Here is a 21,129-nt window from a genome sequence, read left to right as displayed (position 1 = left end):
CCTTTTCTTTTCTGAAAGGGGTGAGCTCAGCTCCCACTGACTTAAGAATTCCATTCTTTAATTGCAGCAAGAACTGCCTGAGGCTCAAGTTAGCATAAATGATTTGACTGTGTAAAAAATACAAGGTAGTATGAAGCTGGAGGCATAAAGAAGAATAAGCAGCCAAGCAATATCACTTTAGCAAACTTTGTTGGAGATTTAAAATGGTAGAGAATGAACCTTGCTACTGAAGAATTACTAACTGAAAACATTAGCCTAGGGAAGCATGATGCCCTTCACTGTACATGATTATCAGGTGTGCATCTATAATTCAAGTGGGAATGATAGTTTCTAATATAAGTTATTCTACATTGTCACTATCGACTTTGAAAAAAAAATCAGTATTGGGCAATATGAAAAAGAAATTGCAACATGAATTACAAAAATAAAATCATCATAGATCACTTCTATCAATAACAGTAATTAAAACTTAATCAGTGATCTTCCCTTTTTTTTTTTTTTTTTTTTTTTTTTGGTGTCAGCTGTAGCTTCTCTGAGCTTGTACCTTAATTCAAGCCCATACTCAACACTCTATTGTTAAGAGTATGTTTTTTCTCTTGGGTAGAGACTTTTGAAAATCTGTTGAGAGGCAATCTGGGAGAAGGCCACTTGCCTCACTTCGAGCCTGTAAAAGTACAAATCCGCTTTCTCCCAGTATAAACCACTGCTCCCTCATAGGTCACATGCATGCTTCCACAGTCCCATAGCAAGGAGAAGGGACAGAGAAGCTTCAAGGGGAACTTCAAAGAACTGATTTCCCCTGTCATTGCTACAAGCTAGAGCGGCAATTTCCCTTGCTGAGAGAGGCTGCCCCACAGCACTGTCTAATGTACTCCTACTCCTTCCTTAACGTCAGCAGTAGCCACATGCAGCACTCATAATATTAAGACTTGCAGGCTGCTGAAGAAGGCAGCACAGATCATACAGGTAGGAGACCTTGGGACTTTCAGCATATGGACACTACACAGATAATATCTTTTTGCTTCTTCACAAAAAAGAAAGTGTCATAAATCATTTGTTAGATCATGCTGTTTATTCAACAATTAAGACAAACTCTACCAGATATGGGTGAGGGGGGAAATTATGACAGTTATACTGACAGTATATTGATATTATGACAGTTAATTTTTAATATTGAATGTATATATGGCTTGAATGTCATATACATGTATCCACAAGTGTGAATATGTTGACCAGCCATAATTTCCACACTGTAGAAGTTCATTCAAATTTCATTTGAGGATAAGCCAGACAGTTAATCAAAAGAAAATCCAGACTGTGCTCTCTGCCTTACATGGTGCCAACTGTGTAACTGCATCATTATTGCTATGGGGGATGCTGCCTCAACACCCCCATTTCCCTCCTCTCCTGATGATGACAAACACAGGAAGGAAATCTTTGTTCACTTATCATCTGATCTTGTTATATAATTGTTATATTAAAAGCTCATTAAATTATATTTAGATATCTCATTATATTTTAGTAAAACAGAAGCAAGCCTACAGAAGCTATTATGCTTCTGAAGGTAACTATCTGTCTACTTTGTCCATATCAAATAAGTGAATGCAATCACAATTTACAATCGTGGGAAATGGCACAAACCAATGTTTAATTTTACAGTGGGTGTTTGTAAAAGCTTTCAAGAATGCAAGGGGTGACAAAATCTCTATGGCATGGCAGCAGGCCCTCTTTGTGACTCCATGAAGCCAGCAGAAGGCAAACAAAGTCATCAAGGGACTAGTATTTCACCAAAGTCAAGCTGACAGATCTGAAATATAAAATGTGCACTGGTCCTGATAAGATGGCAAATAGCCAGAGTATGTAATATCTCTGCTAGCATCTGATCTTCTGATTTTTTTTTTTTAGAATGCAAACAGAAACAAAAGAAAATAAATGCAGCAAAAGATAAATGCCATGCATTTTCCCAGATTTTGCAAGGAACCTTCTTTTCACCTTATCTGATTACACGGAGATGGAGGCTAGGGCAAGCTAAAAATAAAGTGAATAAATGAATGAATAAATAAAAACCTGATGCAGTAGATTGGTGATGTAATGCGGAAAACAGAATACATGAAATGTGTCCTTTATACAAATTGCTGTGTTGCTAACCAATGTTCTAATATTTTTATTTATTTATTTTCATAAAGAAGAGCAGAAGAATCCACATATATACCCAGATCATTTTCTTTTGCTTTTTTTTTTAGTATTTTATCAGAGTGATGAGGCACAAAAGTAAAGGGAATTAAAAAATAGAAGTGATTGCATGAAACAGATAGATAGACAGCTAGGAGTACAGTTTAAAATGCCTGTAGCACATTGCAGTGAGCAAAATATGTTACAACTTAGGAAATACGTCTCGCATAATTGTACCTAAATTAAATACAGTAGTGGAGTTCAGAATCTAAGTTCAAGAGGAATAATATTCTTATGACTTCTACTGAAGTTACTTAGTTACTACTGAGTTACTTAGTTATTTACTTTCTTTTGTTGTAAGTAATCTCATTCATTCTATTCTGCTAACATGACAACAGCCACATGGAAGCCTAGTCTAGAAAATAGCTCTGTACGTTTTCAACAATTAAGGTCATGACCATATTAAAGACCATGCTTTACCTCTGAAATAACTAAACAGTTGTAGCAAAAGTAATTGACTTTTATGTCATAATAAAATTATCAAGCTCCATTTCAGGCCACATTTCATGCTACCACCAAAGAAAGATACTCTTCCAATGCTAGAAACATTCTCATAATTTCTTACCTGAATCTATTTATGGTCCATTTTTATTCATTTGGTGCTATGTTAAACTGTTACTGAGTTCTTTTCTCTCTCGGGCTCTCACTTTCAAATGTTGGCAAATCATAGTAGTACCTTAGAGGTTGTTTTGATCAATTAAATAAGCCAAGTTTTCTTTATCTGGTCCTGTAAGATATATTTTGCATTTCTACACTATATTCTGCATTGTATTACCAACTGCAAACATGTACCTGTCTGTCTTGTCACAGCTGCTCTGCTACGGAAACATATTGCTGGGAGACTTCACATTAGATTATGTCAGCAGCCAATAAGCAAGGAAGGTGACATTTTTGTACATATTTTTTCCCCATTTGCTTGTGTCTCTTCTGTTCTATTTTTACCTTATTTATCTTTAAGGCCGTAACCACAGAGATCAGTCTATATAATCAGGTTACCACTTGTTTGTGGAAGAACCTCTTTTTTACTTGTTATACCATAAGATAAAACTCAGCATTCATTAATTACAGACTCTGTCATCTGAGGTCTTTGAATCTGGTTTATGGTCTATTTGAAATTAATTTATTTTGCTGTAACTCATGTTAGACATTTGAATAATGAAAAGAACAAAGAAGGTATAGAAATAATATGAAGTCATGAAGAACGCTGGATGTGAGAAGCACCAGCTACATCAGGGACAGAGAAACTATGAAGAGAATGCATTTGTTACTTTAGTAAAGTAAGAGAAAAACAATATGCATTATGTATAACTACATATATCTGTGTATACACATGTATACATATATATACATTAGATATACATGCCTATGGTGTTCAGTAACAATCTAACAAAAAAGCCAGATTTGTGTACCTCATTAGTCTGGTAGTGACATTTGGGAAACTAAACAAAATGTCCACATTTTGAAATGATAGAATAATGTATCTCAATTTTCTCACAAAACAGAAAATACACATAAAAAGAACAGAAGCTTTGAGAATAAATTACTGTTTTTTCAGTAAAGTTACCCTGTGGCAAATCTAAATAACTGATATTTAAAAAAAATATAAAATAGAAGCAATGATTGTTTTCACAAATAATTTCAAGAATTAATGAACTTCAGGAAGAACCACACAATGAAAAGAAGATACATATACATGTGTGTATATATTTGTGTGTGTGTGTGCATATATGTTTATGAGTGTGGGTATATAGAATATGGAGGTGTATATGGAGATAGATGTGCTTGTGTGTGTGTATATATATATAAATCAATGTATATACATGCATACATATATATATGCACATACACGCACACACATTTACAGGCCTCATTTACAGTCAGGTACTTAAGTAACCTTAGCTTGCACATAAAAATCTAATTATCAGATGATTTTCATTTACTATATAGTGTAATAAAGGGGAAATATAGCCAAAAAAGATCATTAAAACAGTCTGTTATAATTTTGATCTTATGCATGGCTTCATGCATCAAAAAAGGCAGTTCCCTCTAGATTCAAGGTAACATTAAATGGGATGCAGACCAGAAGCAGCAGGAAAATAACAATGTGGACATCAAATGAGTTTTGCTTCCTGAGCAAAATTTTGACTTCAACTCTATAAAAACAGTGTAATAGAGAATAGCCGAGGCTGGACTGTTAATCATAAAAACTCTTGTACTTTTTAATCTTCTTATTTAAAACCAAATGCTAACTATTTACAGTTCTAGAATACACCACACTGAATATTTACAGTGAATTTTTTAACAGTAGTATTTTTAATAAATACTGAATAAAAATTGCTATGTATTACCATTTTCATGTTTTGATGTTGGGAATAAAAAGAATTTTAAGATTGCAAACTTCTAATTAGTTATCTAAAATTTTACATTAAATTTCCTTTCATATTTAATATTATTTATTAATGTCATTAATATGTTAATATTAACATATTTAATGCAACAGTTCATCTATTGGGTAGAAAAAAGTTTCTCACAAATATTCAAAGCTCAAAATGCATATATATTAGAATATTTGTACCAAAAATACATGATAAGATAAAATTTACAAGTTGGTTAGACTCTGGGAAAAGATTATGGGCAAGAAGCTCAGGTCCACTGAATCATTCGGAGATGTTACTTGACCAGAACAATAAAAAATATTTTTTTTCTTTTCTGAGCAAAGCTCAAAATAAGTACGCTTATGTATGACACTCTTAAGTAGGACTCTCTTAGGTATGATTCTAAAACCCTTTTTCTAAAACTATTTTCTCATCTAAAGCTAATTGTTATCTATTTTGCTGCTTATTTTCTTAGGTATTGTGCTCCATGCTTACAGTACCTAGACCAGACTGCATTCTTAGATGAAGTATTTAAAAATAAATACACCCAGTAAAATAAACAGACATTTTTTCTCTCTATGTGGCTAAAGAAAAGTTTTATCTGTGAACTAAAGAAGAAAATATGACATAAAAAAAGCAGAAGTCTAGGCAGTAATAACTGAAAATAATATTTAAAAGTTTATTTTGCAAAGGCAGTTATCCAGAAATTTGTCACAATTGACAAGCAGTATTGTTAATGGGCTACAAATTAATTTTGAAAATATTTTCCTCAAACACCCATCCTAAAATAACTTGACTAAAAGGTTTTCTATTGGTCTTGATGCTTTATTTTCAGAAAGCTTTAAAATGTTTTCCAGATGTGCTTTTTTCTCTGTTTTTGTATATTCATGTGTTTGCACGTATATACAAACACACAGAGATTACAAAGGTAATCCATGAGGAATACCATGCACACATTATCAATATAGATATACACCAAAATCAAAAGTAAGAAAATGACAAATCTAAGTCTGCCTAAGTCTTCCTTCATGTGTATGAATTATTTAAATATGAATGAATTATACAGCCTGTCATAATGACTCATTTACTCCCTCAGCTAAACTCTTAGGGAAGGAGATATCTGATTTGTTTGTTAATTTTTAAGCCATCATTTTTGATATCCTCCAAATATTGCTGTAGATAATAAAGTACGACTTCCCTGTTAAGCTTTTCCATGATGCTGATCTATACAATATCTGAACACCTCATGAAAAATTGATATTTCTTCAAAAGAACAATATTCCAGTCAATGGAGCCTTCTACTCCGTTGTAGAAAAATGAAGAATGGGAAAGTGAGAAAAAAAGTAGTGCTAAGAAATCTAAAAATTTTCCTTTTCTAATATTTCTTCTCTTCCAAAACACTTACATTCATGAGTTGTCAGAAATTACAATATAATTGTTGCTACATTATATAATTATCAAAAAAGAGATGCAATTATTAAAAAGATCTTCCCTTTATTTAGCTCAAACTACTCAGAAACTGTCAGAATGATATATTGACTGAGCAGGAACAGTGACCAATGTGTTTCTTAGTGGCATGATTAATACAAACCCATCCTCACAGTTTATGTAATCTGTTGAGCAAATGCCTTTTTTTCCCTGGGGATGCAAGGACTCTGGATCCTATTTAAAAACACTTCACCAGAGAAGAAATTCAGTAATGAAATTAAAATGAGTTCAACCATGAATCGATTAAATTTACTAGAATAAATGTACTCAATCCTGCCTTTAGAGCATATTTATTCAATGGACAATTGCCATTTAGCAATGTGCTCTAGAGAAAAAAAAAATCCCATTTAGTTAATGAATTGCATGCAAGTTTAGCATCTAGAGGAAGAAATTTATCACAATACACGAGATTATTGCACAGCAGAGCACAGTATTCATAGGGAGTGCATTAATATTGTTTGTTTTAGATGGTTAGCATCTAGTGCCTATCACTGTAAGAAAACATATCTCCTCTATGGCCTGTTCAGCAAATGATAGTCTCCTTGACGGTGAGCTACAGGAGTCCAGCAGTCCCAAGAATCCGATTGAGAAGACAGGACTCTTTCTGGACTTGGATGTCCTGAACTACAGAATGCCATTTTCAGAGAAGGGATTAGTTATCCTCCTCTCCACTATTTCAAATTCCTTCTATCATCCTATCCCTACATATTCAGCTCAGTCAAGCACAAAAAATAAAGTATTGCTAATTAAATAAGATAGGGCAAAAATCCTCTGCCATTTTTTAAAGAAAGAAATAAAATGAAAATGAATAAACTTCCACATAGAAAATCACAAACCCCTGAATCAATGAAGTTATTGTTTAGTCTTCTCACATATTTGGCTTTTTTCTTTCAAACCAAGTCTCACTTGAAATGAAGTCTAAGGACTGTTTATTTGTTTGTTTTGATACACTAGCATCTACATTATTTATCTCATAAAACTTGAGTACAAAAGTTTTTTTTAAATACTACCCTAGAATTCAGCAGGCATGTTATTCCTGATAGCATCTTTGCTGTCAAAAAGGGATGTTTCATACTCAGCTGCTATTTTTATACAGAGTAGAAAATATCTCAAATACCCTATAAACATAGGGATTATATATTCAGGGTACCCGAAATACCTAATAAGCAACTTTGCAATATCTTTTCTTAATATAAATATAATGGATATCAGTTTAAGTGTGAAAATGCCTTGAAATGATCAATTCAGATAACGAGTCACAGACACTATTAGATAACTTTTCCAATAATACTTTTTTTGTTTGTTGCAGACTCTGAAATGTAACACACAGTGGTACTCAATATCATTTTTGTCTGTTTTTAACAACCATCTACATACCCCCAAGTATAACATACACATAACTGATCAATATGTACAGTGGTTGATGGGTGATAAGTTGTAATGGCAAGCTAGAAACACAGCAATCAAAATGAAACTGTAGAAAAAGCAGTCTTTGAGTGAGATCCATTTAAACCACATCTCATGTTTAATATATCAGCAGATCATGATGGATACTCAACCACAAGCATTTGCAGTTCATTGTAAATGATTTGCAAGCAGAGGTACAGATTATCCTTGAGCTAAGTCTTGAGCTTAGTCTTGAGCTAAGTGGCTACGAGCTCACAGTAACATATATTCATATAGACATACTCTCACTAATCTACTGATTCATGGAATTATATTCTGTTTTTTTTTACTTTTATTACTAAATAACTCCTTACATATAGGAGGATTTGATATTAATTCCCCCAACAGTTATTTCTACTTAAAACTAAAGATTTTATAGCCTCTACTATCAACTGAAGTTAATAACAGTTTCTCAGATATGTATGTTTTTAAGGTACTCAGAATTTTAGTCAATCAGTATATAAAAGGTAAAAGCACATTTACAATATTCAGTATTTTAATCATTCATCCTTACCATCACAAGTTGGGAGAGGGTGACTCCACCAGTGGTTTTTTTCACATAGCAAAGGCTCTTCATGACTGAGCCTATAACCTGGATCACAACTAAATGAGACAGTGGAACCTATAGAGAAGTCATGTCCATAACGACGTCCATGCACAGGTATGCCAGGATCCAAGCAAGAGTAAGTATTAACAGTAACACCTGATTAAAAAAAAAAAAAAAAACACCATGCAGCGAAAACTGTCAGTCTGTGTACCATGGCTATTATGATAGCCATTTGTCATACTTCAAAATGGATGAGAACTTAACCAAAAAATCAGTTCTCCAAAGCATACAAAATTATTATTCAATGGAAGTATACTGGTGAGGGTTGTGACAATAAACAATTTAAAACTAATTTTCTGAGATAAATCACTAGCACTTTGAAATACAGCTTCATAGTTTACTGGAGTTCCCAATAACTCCAATAGCCCAAATTTTATGTGACTGAAGTCTTCTCCACTTATACTGTATTTATTATCATTACTGGTCAGGAAAATGTGTCAAATGGTCATTATTGATGTGAAGATAAAGAAGGTATGAGAATTTCCTGATCGTAGTTGTAGTCCCAACAGATATGAGAATCAAACAAAAAATAGTTAGAAAACAACGTGTTCCGGCCTGTAACATATCTAACAGGTTAGACAGCGACTTCAAAACTGTTATTTCACATGAAAATGTGACCGATTAAAAGACATATTTAGAAATATAAAATTTAAGGATCTGATCATATATCAACACATATGATTCATAAAAAAACCATAAAGATATGATAATTTATGGATAATTTCAAAGGCATACTACATTTTACTTCCATAATTGGTATATTTCTGATTTATAACAAATAAAGGCAGCTTTTGAGATACCAAAGAATCCATAATCAAGCAAATCAGTAGTTTGATTTTCAGATGATTAGCGTAAATTGCATTTTTTATTAATTTAAGTGAGAGCTGTAGGAACATCAATCAGGCCAGTAATTCAGTATTTGCCATATATTTTCATAATATTACTGATTTTCTGCAGTTTTACACATAAAAAAATGAATTGTGCCAACTGCATAAAGATAAGACTAATGAGGCATAAGATCCACATCCAGAAGATCTATATTTGATTCCAATTCCCATCTTTTGAGTCTTAAAGCATGGAGCACAAAAACAACGTCAGTATACTATAAAAGATATCTCTGACCATTGTTTTGCAGTTTAATGTCACCAAATCATTTCCAGTTGGTGAAATGGAAGGTCTGATTCAGGAATTTATTATGGAAGACACACACACACATATATTTATAACTAGAGCAAGCAGAGATGGGGAAATCAAATCGCACAGTTCAGAATGACTTACTTTCATAGTGAATCTTGAATCCATTGTTGGAACGACTGTTATCAGTAGTAAAGAGAAGATAAATGAAATTGCTACTACTGAAGAGGAACTGTGGGACCTGTGTACCATTGTAAGATCCCAGAAGTGGTGATAATAGATTTGGTCCATCATGAACTTCTAAAACATCATAATTCAGTTCTGTCTGAAATCTAGAATTAAGGTAACACAGCACACACAAATATAAGTAGCAGTTAAAACAAACTTAACAGACATACAAACTATGCCATATATATAAAACCATGCTCATTTCCAGAACAGATTCTAGTAAGATAAAAATTCCTCAACTTCCTGAGCTGCTCTGTATTGTAGAGAAGAAAAGAAAGAAGATCATGGCTTGCTAGCACAGATTAATACCACCTTTATATAATACTTTATAACACAAAATAATTTACCACTTAAAAAAAAATAAGTAAAAAGACATGTTGATATGTTCCCTTATTACATCAGTTCTATTTAGCACAAATATCATGAAAGTACTTTATATTATCAAAGAAAGAATCCTACTTTGAATTTACAAGCAGGTGTGTAATTACTTAACCCCTCTCCGAGACTCTAAAAGCTTGTTCCAACCAAGGAACTTGCTTATTCTAAAGTAACAGTAGAAATAATAGCAAAACAAAGAAAAACAAACAACAAGAAACGATTTGTTTAAAAAGCTCTGCAAAGGAGAATGTCCCTTCACATAAAGTATCTAAGCTGTCTTTATCAGAGAAAAGCAGAGTGTGATAGCGCTATTAGATACCTCCTTGCTCGTCTTGTTTTATAGGGTATTAGTAAGCCCAAACTGTTTGGCATCTGCTTTTGCCTGACTGTTTTCTCTCACACTTGCTATGACAGATCTTACATCAATCATACTGCTTTAATGGACTCTCAGATGGATTATTGAAAAACTCTTCCAGCACTAAAAGTTAAAAATTAACTGCAGGATACTATAAATACCCTTCAAATGTTCCTAACTCTCTCTCCAATTCAGTTAGATGGCTAATTCAGTTTTGTGAAATCCATTCAAGGAAGTATATGCCAAGGTACAGGAGAAGAAGTCTCAGTGCAAGATCTAAAGCAGTTGGGCAAAAGAAAAGAAGCCAAATGAAAAAGGCTATCTTTCTCTATCCTTTTTAAATATAGGAATATAGAAAAAGCCCATAGAATATAATAGGGAGTTACAGAAAGATATCATGAGCCTAGAAGCAGCAGAGCTGAAAGGTTTTTCTTCTGCTTTTTTTCTCCTTTTGTATTGAAGTCACATTGACATATGTGTTGCTGAAATGTTGAGAAACTAGGCAGCAAATTATTTCTTCTGTTTTTTTTTTTTTTTTTTTTTTTTTTCACTAATCCATACAGAGAAGAAGAAATTTTAGAAACACCTCATTTTGTTTTCCTTTGGTCTCCTAATTCCCATATCAAAAGTGATTTTTAGACACAGAAAGTGTCTAAAAATGCATCTGCCTGGACATCTCCAACATCTCATAAATAACTATCAGGCCAAGAGAAGCAATAAATAAATTAAATAGAGTCTCCAAAGACAAGAATGATAAAATAAACTCCTTTATGAGTTAATATTGCTTAAAGAATACATATAACAAGCAACACAAACAACAGAAAAAAAAGGTGATGAGAAAGAATATGCAAGCAACCAAAATAAGAGGGGAGAATTTCTAAAGAGAGGGGTTGAAAGAGCTGTGAAGAAGGGATTATGTACTATGCCTTTGTTTGCGTATTTGTCTCAGAAAAGTGGCCAGTTTAAATGTAGTTTGTAGAGTCATTACATCATTTCTTATCATTTTCTCATTGAACATCTTTCCATTTGATGATCAGCCTGATAATCTGATAATTTACATATTACCTGGTTAGTGTCTGGTGCATTGCAGATTGATTAGAAAATTGAATAAGAAATCATTTGTGCTCCTGATGAGTAATATTCTTCCCTACTTAATTAGCCACTATTCTTCAATTAATCTGCATGGCGTTATTCCTATGTGCAGGTTTTTTTTTCACAGAGAATGCACAAACATTCAGTCAAGCAGACAGGAGTGAGAATAACTTTACCAGAGAAGGAGACAGCATATTTTTTTTTATCTTGTTTGCACAGATGTAGTAATTTTAATATTTAGAACATGCATCTTCTCTGCTAAGAGACATCCTATCAACTCAGAGCAGCATCAGGATTTGAGCAGAACAGCCCACCTCACTGTGTTTTCTCATTAGTCAAATGTGACGAGTTCTCCAATCAGCAGCTTGATGATTAACATCCTTAGCATTTAAATACCCATAATTAGGCTTCATGATAAACAATCCATTACAATGAAGAATGACATGCACATTTCTCCCTTCTACCATTTCATCTCAGCTTGGGCAGATAGTGACTTAAAGAAAAAAATCAAAAGATATAATGATATACCAGGACTAAAAACTTCAGACTACTCATTCACAATGACAAAACAAAATCTGAGATAGTCCACAGGGAAAATCTAGAAGTACATGAAAGAAAAATTAATACATGAGTTCTGTCTACAGATGTTTTTCCCTTTTTCACTAAGTCACATGGTCCATGGCACAGAAACATTTTGGCATACAGACATCGAAAGTAACCATTTGCCCATACGCAATAGCACAAAGGAGGAGATGTAAGGAGATGGGAGATACAAAGTGAGCTAAAATTGCTGTGTAAGTGATAATATGAAATGTGACATTAAGATAGCATCCTGCAAGGAATCTGTATTCACTGTTTCAAAAAATCTCAATGAAAGAATTTAAAGGTTCCTTTAAAAGAACCACCACAACCTTTAAAGGTTCCATCATATATGTGTGATTTTTTTTCCATGACAAAGGAAAAAAAAAAATATTTCAAATATCTGCATATATCAATTGAAATTCTTAGTATTTGGATGAAGAAAGGTTGGAAATGGTATGTCTCATTGTTTCTTTTTGAGGACAAAGGTGAAATGGACTCAGAAAAGCCTGAGGTAGTTAATGCAGTCTTTACTGCTAAAACCAGCCCTTAAGAATCTCAGACCCTTGAGATCATGCAAAAAGTCTGGAAAAAGAAAGACCTCAACCGGCTGGAAATATGGACATAGAAGAACCTCATGAAGTTCATCAGAGGAAAGTGCAGGATCCTGCACCTAGGAAAAACAAAACACCATGCACCATACAAGTCATCAGCTGATCTGTTGGAAAACTGCTCTGCAAAGATGGAGCTGGGAGCTCTGATGGATTGCAGGTTGAATATGAGCCAGTAATGTGTCCTTGCAGGAAAAAAATCCCAGGTTATCCTGGGTTGCATTAGGAAGAAAATTGCTAGGAGGTTGAGGGAGGTGATCCTTCCCCTTTAATCAGCCCTGGAGAGGCCACATCTGGAGTGTTGTGCCAAGTTTTGGGCTCACCAGTACAAGAAAGTTATTGACATACTAAACCAACAAACAAAACTCCACTAAGATGATTAAGGGACTGAAATATAAGGAGCATATGATGAAAGAATGAAAGAGCTGGGGTTTTTCAGGCTGGAGAAGTGAAAGATTGAGTGGGATTTTTCTGCAAAAGTTCTGCAAAAATATATATATATTATATTTTACAGATTATTTTTGTTTTACTGTTCATTTATTTCACTATTAAATTTATGCAGTAACCAAAAAGATAATTGTATATCTAAGTATATGTGTAAGAATATGTAGAAATATATTTTTATACATACCGATGCACAGAAACACATAAGCACATCTATATGTAAATAGAACCTTTCTGTATTCACCTTGCTGCATTTCACCAATAGGAATATCAATCCAATTTATGGCAAGTGACAAAAGTGTCAAGAATGAGCAGTGATGTAAAAAGATGGACAGAAAAACTGTGATAATGAGAGTAGGTTATAGACAGAACAAGAGTTCTTTCTGTCATCTGGAAGCACATCTTGTTCTTACTTATTTTCATTACAGAACAATAAAAAATGTGCAATTTTATGAAAAGATAATAATACACATAAACACATATGCAGGAGATGGACAGATTTTATGAAACTCGGGTGCAAGGGAAGGAAATTTAGCTGATTTAGAATTTCTGGAGGAAAAAAAAAACAAATTTTCTCAGTTTGAAAATACTTTTCAGATTGAGTTTTAAAATGAAATGCTGAATTAAAAAATAACTATTTGAAATGATCTGATTATTTTCATTTCATTTTTAAAAATGTTTATTGTAATTTCCAAGAAGAGGAATAGATTAATAATCTCTCAATTTTTAATTGATATGAGCAGAATTTGTGCAGAAGGCAGTCATTCACTTCTCTTTTGTATTTTAATTATCAGTAATTGGTAAATTTTCATTTTAAGTTGATACACAGAATTAGTGAAAACAGAAGACTACATTCATTTGATGTTAATGATGTGAAATGGATGTAAAATATCTGTATTACCTGTCCACTGACGTTATAGAAAATCACGTAATGTTATTAATATAGTGCAAACTATGGTATTAGAAGTTTTAAACAGTATTTTATCACAATGAGAAATTTTGCTAAGAGAAAAAAGATAAATTTCCTACCATGCATAAAAAGGAACTTCTGAGTTATATAAACAAGAAGCAACATTATTGCAGACTGACTGTGACAGGAGTAGTCAAAACAGCAATTTAAAAGTACTTGCATGATATTTGTGCAATAAAACTTATTATTATCTTATTAGCAATCTAACAATGAACTATAAAACAATTAACATGAAGAATATAGAATACACTTGAAAATTTTTAGAACATATAGCATTTTTGAAGTAAATTTTATGTGTTGCTTTTCCTAAGGAACAGACGTCCATGTCTTGATAACACGAGCCCTTCAAGATCCTCACACACTTAGATCCTTGGCATCAGAAAGGACCTTGAAGTAACATGCGGTAATGTACAAAAAATGGATGCTGCAATGCATATAGACTGGAACTCCATCTTGAGAGTATACATTCCTTTCACAAAAAACAACTTGACCTCACAATGGATATTCACAAGGGATAAAAATCTGCATGACTTTAATGCAGAATTCAAGGTTTCACCCACTATGTTTAAAGAAGGGGTGAAATAATTAAAAACTTAAAGCATTCAACAAATGACAGAGATATAACCAGAATGAAATACAGTAATACCTGTAGATTATGAAATATAAAATTACATTCATTTTCTCTCTCTTTTTTTCTTCTGAAAAGGTAGTTATGTTATAGTTTATATGTTAGAGATTAGTCGATAAATAATATATAAAATCCACTCATACACTTCCTTGTGTTCTTTCTAAATAATACAGCATTGATACTGAAGCAAATGGCTTCTGAGGATGACTGATGTTGTAAATAAGCGCAGCTTGTAGGTTCTGCTACAAGCACAAGCAATCCATGTAGGCAAACCTCTAAACTCATATGAATCTTTCTTTAGGATTAGTATTTCAGAAACTAATTCAAACATGAGAGGCCATATGTCACAATACATCTAAACCAAAAAATTAATAAATAATGTTTGAGATTGGCTGCATAGTTTCTCATAGCAATACAGTTACCAGTAAGATAAATAGCAAACCTTAGAAATGGACAAAAAAACCCAAAAATGCTAACTATTGTAGACACGCTCAAATATATGTAAGAGGATAAGATGTTCAACAGCTTTTCAGTGCATCAGAAGCAGAAATTACACTGCAGATTAAAGTTATGCTTTGAAGGCACTAAAGTGTTTTGCAAAATCCTATTCAGTAATACAATTGCTTCATCTCAGACAACGTGCAAATTAATTTTATGGCAGAGCTAATAAACTTCTGCTTCTGAGCATAAAGTAAACAATATTAAGTAAGAAAAACATTAGTCAAGACCTTTCAAATGTAATTTTGATAGAGTGTCCTGGTTCAGCTTCTATCACCCACTCACAATTCAAGGAGTCTTTATAATACCCTGGCCAGCCTGGAGAGAGGATTACTCCACTGGGAGATGAAAAATGGCCACCACATGGAGCTAAAAATGAAACAAAGAAAAGGTATAGAAAATGAAACAAGGAAAAAGGTAGAACAGACAATATTTTCAATTCATTATTATTACTTTCAGTACAAGGCATCCATATTGAACACATTTTAAAAATCCACTTGGAAGATGCAATACGTCCTCAAAGATGACATAAATTGTACAAGGCTAGGAATTACATGGAGAGATCTTTCAAACCCTAAAAAGATAAAATACACTATGTTCCTTTAATGCTGGCAAGTGTTATTGTACTGTACTCTTACTGGTACAATCTACTTTCCTATAATAAAAGATATGCACCAAATGAACTGCTTAAAAGCTGCTGTTACTCCTGTTTCTATTTGTGAACATAGAGATTAGAAAAATGCAGGGAGAAGTTTTAACTGAGTGTCAAGTCAGGAACTTATTTTATTTATTTTACCTTTGACATGGTTCCACAGTGTGACCACATACCTTTTACTTGCCATGTTGGCAGCCCAAATTCCTCAATCATGAAGAAGACATACGTACCATTGTACAGAATTAACTGATATTTTTAAAGCATATATAATAAATATACAAATATAATAAATATTTATATTAAATACTGTAATATGAACACAGATATTAGAAATAGCATGTGGTATTTCTCCCAGAGATAGTGAGTAAATATGAATCAGGCAAATTGAATGAAAACATAACTCAAAACAGAGTAGTTTGCAATCATGCCTGAAGTTTTGCAGTGATTTAATAGCACATTAATTACAGGATTAATCTCCACAGATGTATGCAGAGATGAAGCATATTTCTTTGACAATAATTCTTAAGTAGTTGACAAGAATCTGGCACAGAACAAAGCAAGTTCCCACTAGCTGATCAGTGGCAAGAAAGTCACAGAGCAGAAAACAGATTCTCAGGAGATGTGAGCATTTTGGCCTGATGTTGACTCTAGCTATGAAGACTGCTAGTCCATCCCAAAGCTGATATCATGTTTCAGATGGCATGGCTGAGAACCCTGGAACTGATACTCTTCATACTTTTGAAGGACAGATACTTTAAGTAAAGTATTGCAAAACCCTGTGCAGTTTTTCATTTCATACATGCATGCAAACCATTTAAATCTGAGCAAGCGAAGTTAAGTGCATGTGTCATCAGACTTAGGTGAGATCATTTTCATTGGTATGGAGGCGTGAGGAAGAGACTGTGGGAGTGCTTTGATGCTAGTTGCCTGGGTTTTTTTTTTAGAGAGATAGTTATTCCCTAAATATAGAAATAAATTCACAAAATTATCTCAAATTCTAGACATGTAAGAAATGCAGTGATTCCATCACCAGAAGCACTAATGTTTTTAAAAAAGATTACAAAAATCATAATGTTTTTCTGGCAATTTAAAATGTCTAGCACAGTTTATGAATTTAATGTATATTCAGTATGGTATTATTCAACCTATGTATAAACAAAAACACATCTTTCTATATACACATTATTGCATATGCATGATTATACACAAATATACCTATATACACAAATATGCCAAATAAGCACCTCCTTGCTGTGTGGGAGACAGGAGAGAAAAGAAAACAATCTCTGAATATATTTTCTTCTAGAAGAACAAAATATATTTTCCTCAGACTACAGTATTACACTAGCTAATTGTAATTATTTCTGGGTCAATTTAATTTGTCAAGTACTTGACTCTAAACAAAACTTTTCCCACTCACTTAAGTTCTTGCAAAATGGCATTCTTGAGTGAATCCATCTACTTCAGCAAAAAAATGTTATGCCTTCCAAAAAAATTAAAATGGATTATTTAGAATCTACATAGAAACGTTTTCCCTGTTTCTGAAACTAGCATGAATGGCAATACTTGTGACCTCATGAAGAGATCTCACCAAGGTTTCTTTGGTGAAAATATGACATCTGATAATGTGAGAAGAATCTGAAAATGTGGTAAGACCATAATGAAAAAAAAAAAAAAAAAGAGTGAAGAGAATGAAATAATTTTAAGAGTGGATTTTCACTAGCTGTCCTCGCTGCAAAATTTTTTAAAGCCTTATTAAGTGACCTGGGTGACAATTTAGACACCTGTGCAATGTAGACTTTGTTACTTATTTTCTACAACAAATGTGATGACTTTCAATATGGTCAACAAAGCAGCATTTAAGCATTTATAAGATAGGAGTTGAAAGCATTACATGGAGCAAGCTCTTAAACTGGTGATCACAGTCTAAAATAACAAATAGTCTATTTATTTTTATTTTCAGGAAATGATGACCGTTCCATGGAAATAAAATCAAGAGAATATATTCTCTAATCAATTCAAATTTTACATGAAAAAACAATCAAATCTTTTTGATCAGACATATATATTCCATGTGAGGTGGAGAACAAGCAACATGCAGATCAGTGCATTAAACAATGAGCAGGTAGAAGCAGAATCCTTGCTTTCCCGAAGGGCTAGCCATGGAGAAGAAGGTAGCATCTTTGGGAGGACAGTGGTAAAGCAAGCAAAGCATACAGTAAACTATAACACTCTTCCTTCCAGTAACATCCTTTGAGTTGTAGAATGGCACTGATGGAGTCTAGACTAAGAGCAAAGACCCACAGAGTTCTCAAACATTTCAGCACACACTGAATATGCCTTATTCTAGACTAAGACCAATTAAAACTAATCTGCTTTTCCTGTAAATGCTGTACAAATAAGAATTGAATTAAATGAATATGTGGACTCCACAGGTTCAAGCTGAGAAAGTAATCAGTCCTATATTCATTCTGGAGGAGGTGTTTGTAGAATACAGGATAGCTTACAGTTTTCGGGGAATTCAAAACAATAAATATTTACTCTATAATAGCCTTATTTCTTCAAAATGTTCTGGACATTTCAAAGGCACTACTGGAGCAAGGGCACTGTACTCTGGAGAGCAGAACATTATAACATCACCGAGAAATAAAAGGCAGCAGTGAGCAGATCTCCTAAACTGCAATCTGAGATTTCTATGCCTTCTAGTAGAAGGCATTCCTAATGGGTGCCCTAGCATCAAATGAAATGATATCAGAAATAAAATAAGAATCATTGCCACATTAATCTTCTCTCTTACACATGACTTCAATATGTGACAAGAATGGAATCTGTTCATATGCATACCTACTTAGAGAGGTATCTGAACTTTAAAATCAGTTTATTTAATAATCAGATAAGCTATCTGGCAACTTAGACACATATAATTCCCTCCAGTTAGAGGTTACATAGTTTAAGTAATTAAACTATTTTACATATATTTATAAATATACATGAAATACTTATAAAAAAGGTAAAAGATAAATATTAGTGTAAATGCATTGCCCTACAGAACAATAAATGCATGACAGATTTAATTGCTGTCATAAGCTCCTTTGCTTGGTGCTAATTAAGGATTTGTGAGAGGATTTTCAGACTAAATTAGGCTTGCCACGCTTCCCAGAATTTGAACCCTCAGTAAATAACATAAATACTTATGTTTAGTTTCATGATATCTTTCTATGCAAATTCATCAGGTGACACTGTGTTTCACCAAACTTCAAATTTCACAAAAAGCTGATATTATCAAGCTAGGTAATTTTCCCCTGAAATTTGTATTATAAAGTCTATATTTAACAGTCTATATTTGATTGCCAGACTCATCAGATAGATACACACAAGTATCTATTTATATCATACATATCTGTGTATCAGTAGACAGTGATTTTATACTTCCTTAATGTTTCCTTCTATGACTGAATAAAAAGCTTATACAAGTGAAACATACATCTTATGGATTTTCTATCTAGCTGAATGCAGCTATCACTTGTCACATTTCTAAACACAAGGTTCTAAAAGCATTTGCCCTATTGCCAGAAAGCTTCAATATTCACTTCACAAAGCAAATGAGATTTTTGTCAGGAGATCTTCTGAAGATTAGGACACGACTTCTGCACAGTTGGAGTAGGGAAAAAGAAAAATAATTATTGCATGAAGATTTAATACTGACTTGATCCAGTTGCAATTAAAGTCAATAAACTGATTTCTTAATGAATAGACAGGGATCATTTACTGCAGGAAAAAAAAAAAAAAAAAGATAGGAAGTGAATTCTGCTCCAGCAATAGATGAATAAATACACTAAAGAAATGTGTGATCTATAGCCTAATCAATGTGTTCTTCCTACACAGGTGGAAGAAAATAAGGTTGTCACAGCTATTTATCTATTTAAATTCTAGAAGGTACTCAAATTTTGCAATGACTAGAATTATGTAAGTACTCAGTTGCAAAGCAGAAGTATCTTTCTTTAGTGCAAGAGAAAACTGCAACATAATGTTTCAAAACACTGCTGGTTCAGTAGATATTTATGCATACAGCATTACACAAAAGATGAAAAGAAATGAGCTTCATTATATTGCAGGCTGGTTGAAAAGATCCTAATGTATTACTGTCTCTCTTCTAAAAACTGTTATGCATACAGCATATTTCTCCAAAAAAAGAACAGCTATGTCTTAAAATTCAGTATTTTTTCTATCTTTATGCTATCTGCAAAATTATTCTTTTCAATTAAGAAAAGAATAAATATAGTACCCATTACCTTATACCACTTCTTTTAGAACAGTTTAGGAGAAAAATAGCTTAGTAAAAACAGAGCCCTTTCTGGACATTACCACTACCAAAAAATTGATTATTTTTGCTCTTTTTGACAAACCTTCAAATGGAAAACCACAAATTACTATATATTGGCATGATCTTCATTTTTCTCCAAGAAATGAGCAAATTCATATGTTAAACTAATGAACTGTTGCAAGATGCTTTTTATATTTTTAAGTACATAATAGACAATCCTCATTCATACTACTGGGTGAAAGCAGTTTTCTAAAAGCTATAGAAAGTTGTAAACATTCCTAGGTATGCATTTTAATATTTATTGGTTTCTACCTCATTGATCGTTTTAAAACCAACTTCTTCAACTTTTACCTAAAAGTCCTTTAAGCATACTACCTTCAGCAAACACTGCCAGTCAACAGCAAGGTATTTCAATACATTATCATATCAGCAATAAGGGTAACTTTATATCATTACTCATCATTACATCTTATTGTATATAACCACTTGTAGATATTCATAATAGATAGGGAACCTATGAACTATAAAATCTATCAACAAAATTAAGAACACCAGATGGTCCTATACTGAGCCAGTGTACTACCAGATTTGGAATACAGCATTGCTAAATGTGTACAAACCAGCATTTTCTAACAAAATTTTCATGGAACTGCTACCAGTAATCTGAAGTTTATGTCCAGAACACAGAATAGAATCTTACAAAATATTCTTCTATGTATTTAAGTAATGCATTATTTATATAATATTCTCCCATTATTACATTGTCTACTTTTTTTCCTTTTTTAAAGAAAATCTACCTCTCTTACCCTTCCTCCGATTATGGTTCCTCCTGGAGCCTGCAGCACAAAATTCATAAGATTTTTATTTGGCATTTGCCAGTTGGCTGATTTCCCAGACTCAGGAGTCCTTCACTTCATAGCTACAGATGGGTGACAGCGCTTATCTTCAAGAGCCTTGCTTTTTTAAAAAATCAAATGTTCCAGTCATCTTGCTAAGAGCATCATTTCTCCACCCTTTTTTTACTCTGGTTTTTAGTCCTTATTTTTTGTTCCAGTTCTGTTCTACAATTCGCTGTCAAAGTCATA

At 33.1% G+C, this 21,129-nt stretch overlaps 1 protein-coding gene across 3 annotated transcripts in view; it reads right to left on the bottom strand.

Moving 5' to 3' along the window:
- CSMD3 (CUB and Sushi multiple domains 3) overlaps positions 1–21,129 on the bottom strand; it is a 574,767-nt gene that overhangs the window by 210,451 nt on the left and 343,187 nt on the right. For all 3 annotated transcript variants that reach the window (XM_088523156.1, XM_088523167.1, XM_088523178.1), the window contains 3 exons: positions 15,296–15,434; positions 9,427–9,614; positions 8,056–8,244 (listed from right to left, as the gene is read on the bottom strand). In XM_088523156.1, the coding sequence (XP_088379282.1) occupies positions 8,056–8,244; positions 9,427–9,614; positions 15,296–15,434 (516 nt within the window). The remainder of the gene's footprint in view (positions 1–8,055; positions 8,245–9,426; positions 9,615–15,295; positions 15,435–21,129) is intronic.

This window comes from Tinamus guttatus, unplaced genomic scaffold, assembly GCF_059628265.1.
Source record: "Tinamus guttatus ecotype Peru unplaced genomic scaffold, ASM5962826v1 Tinamus_guttatus_pri_ptg000012l, whole genome shotgun sequence".
NCBI lineage: Eukaryota > Metazoa > Chordata > Aves > Tinamiformes > Tinamidae > Tinamus > Tinamus guttatus.
Note: the sequence above shows the minus strand (reverse complement) of the source record. Positions and strands in the feature narration are given on the sequence as shown.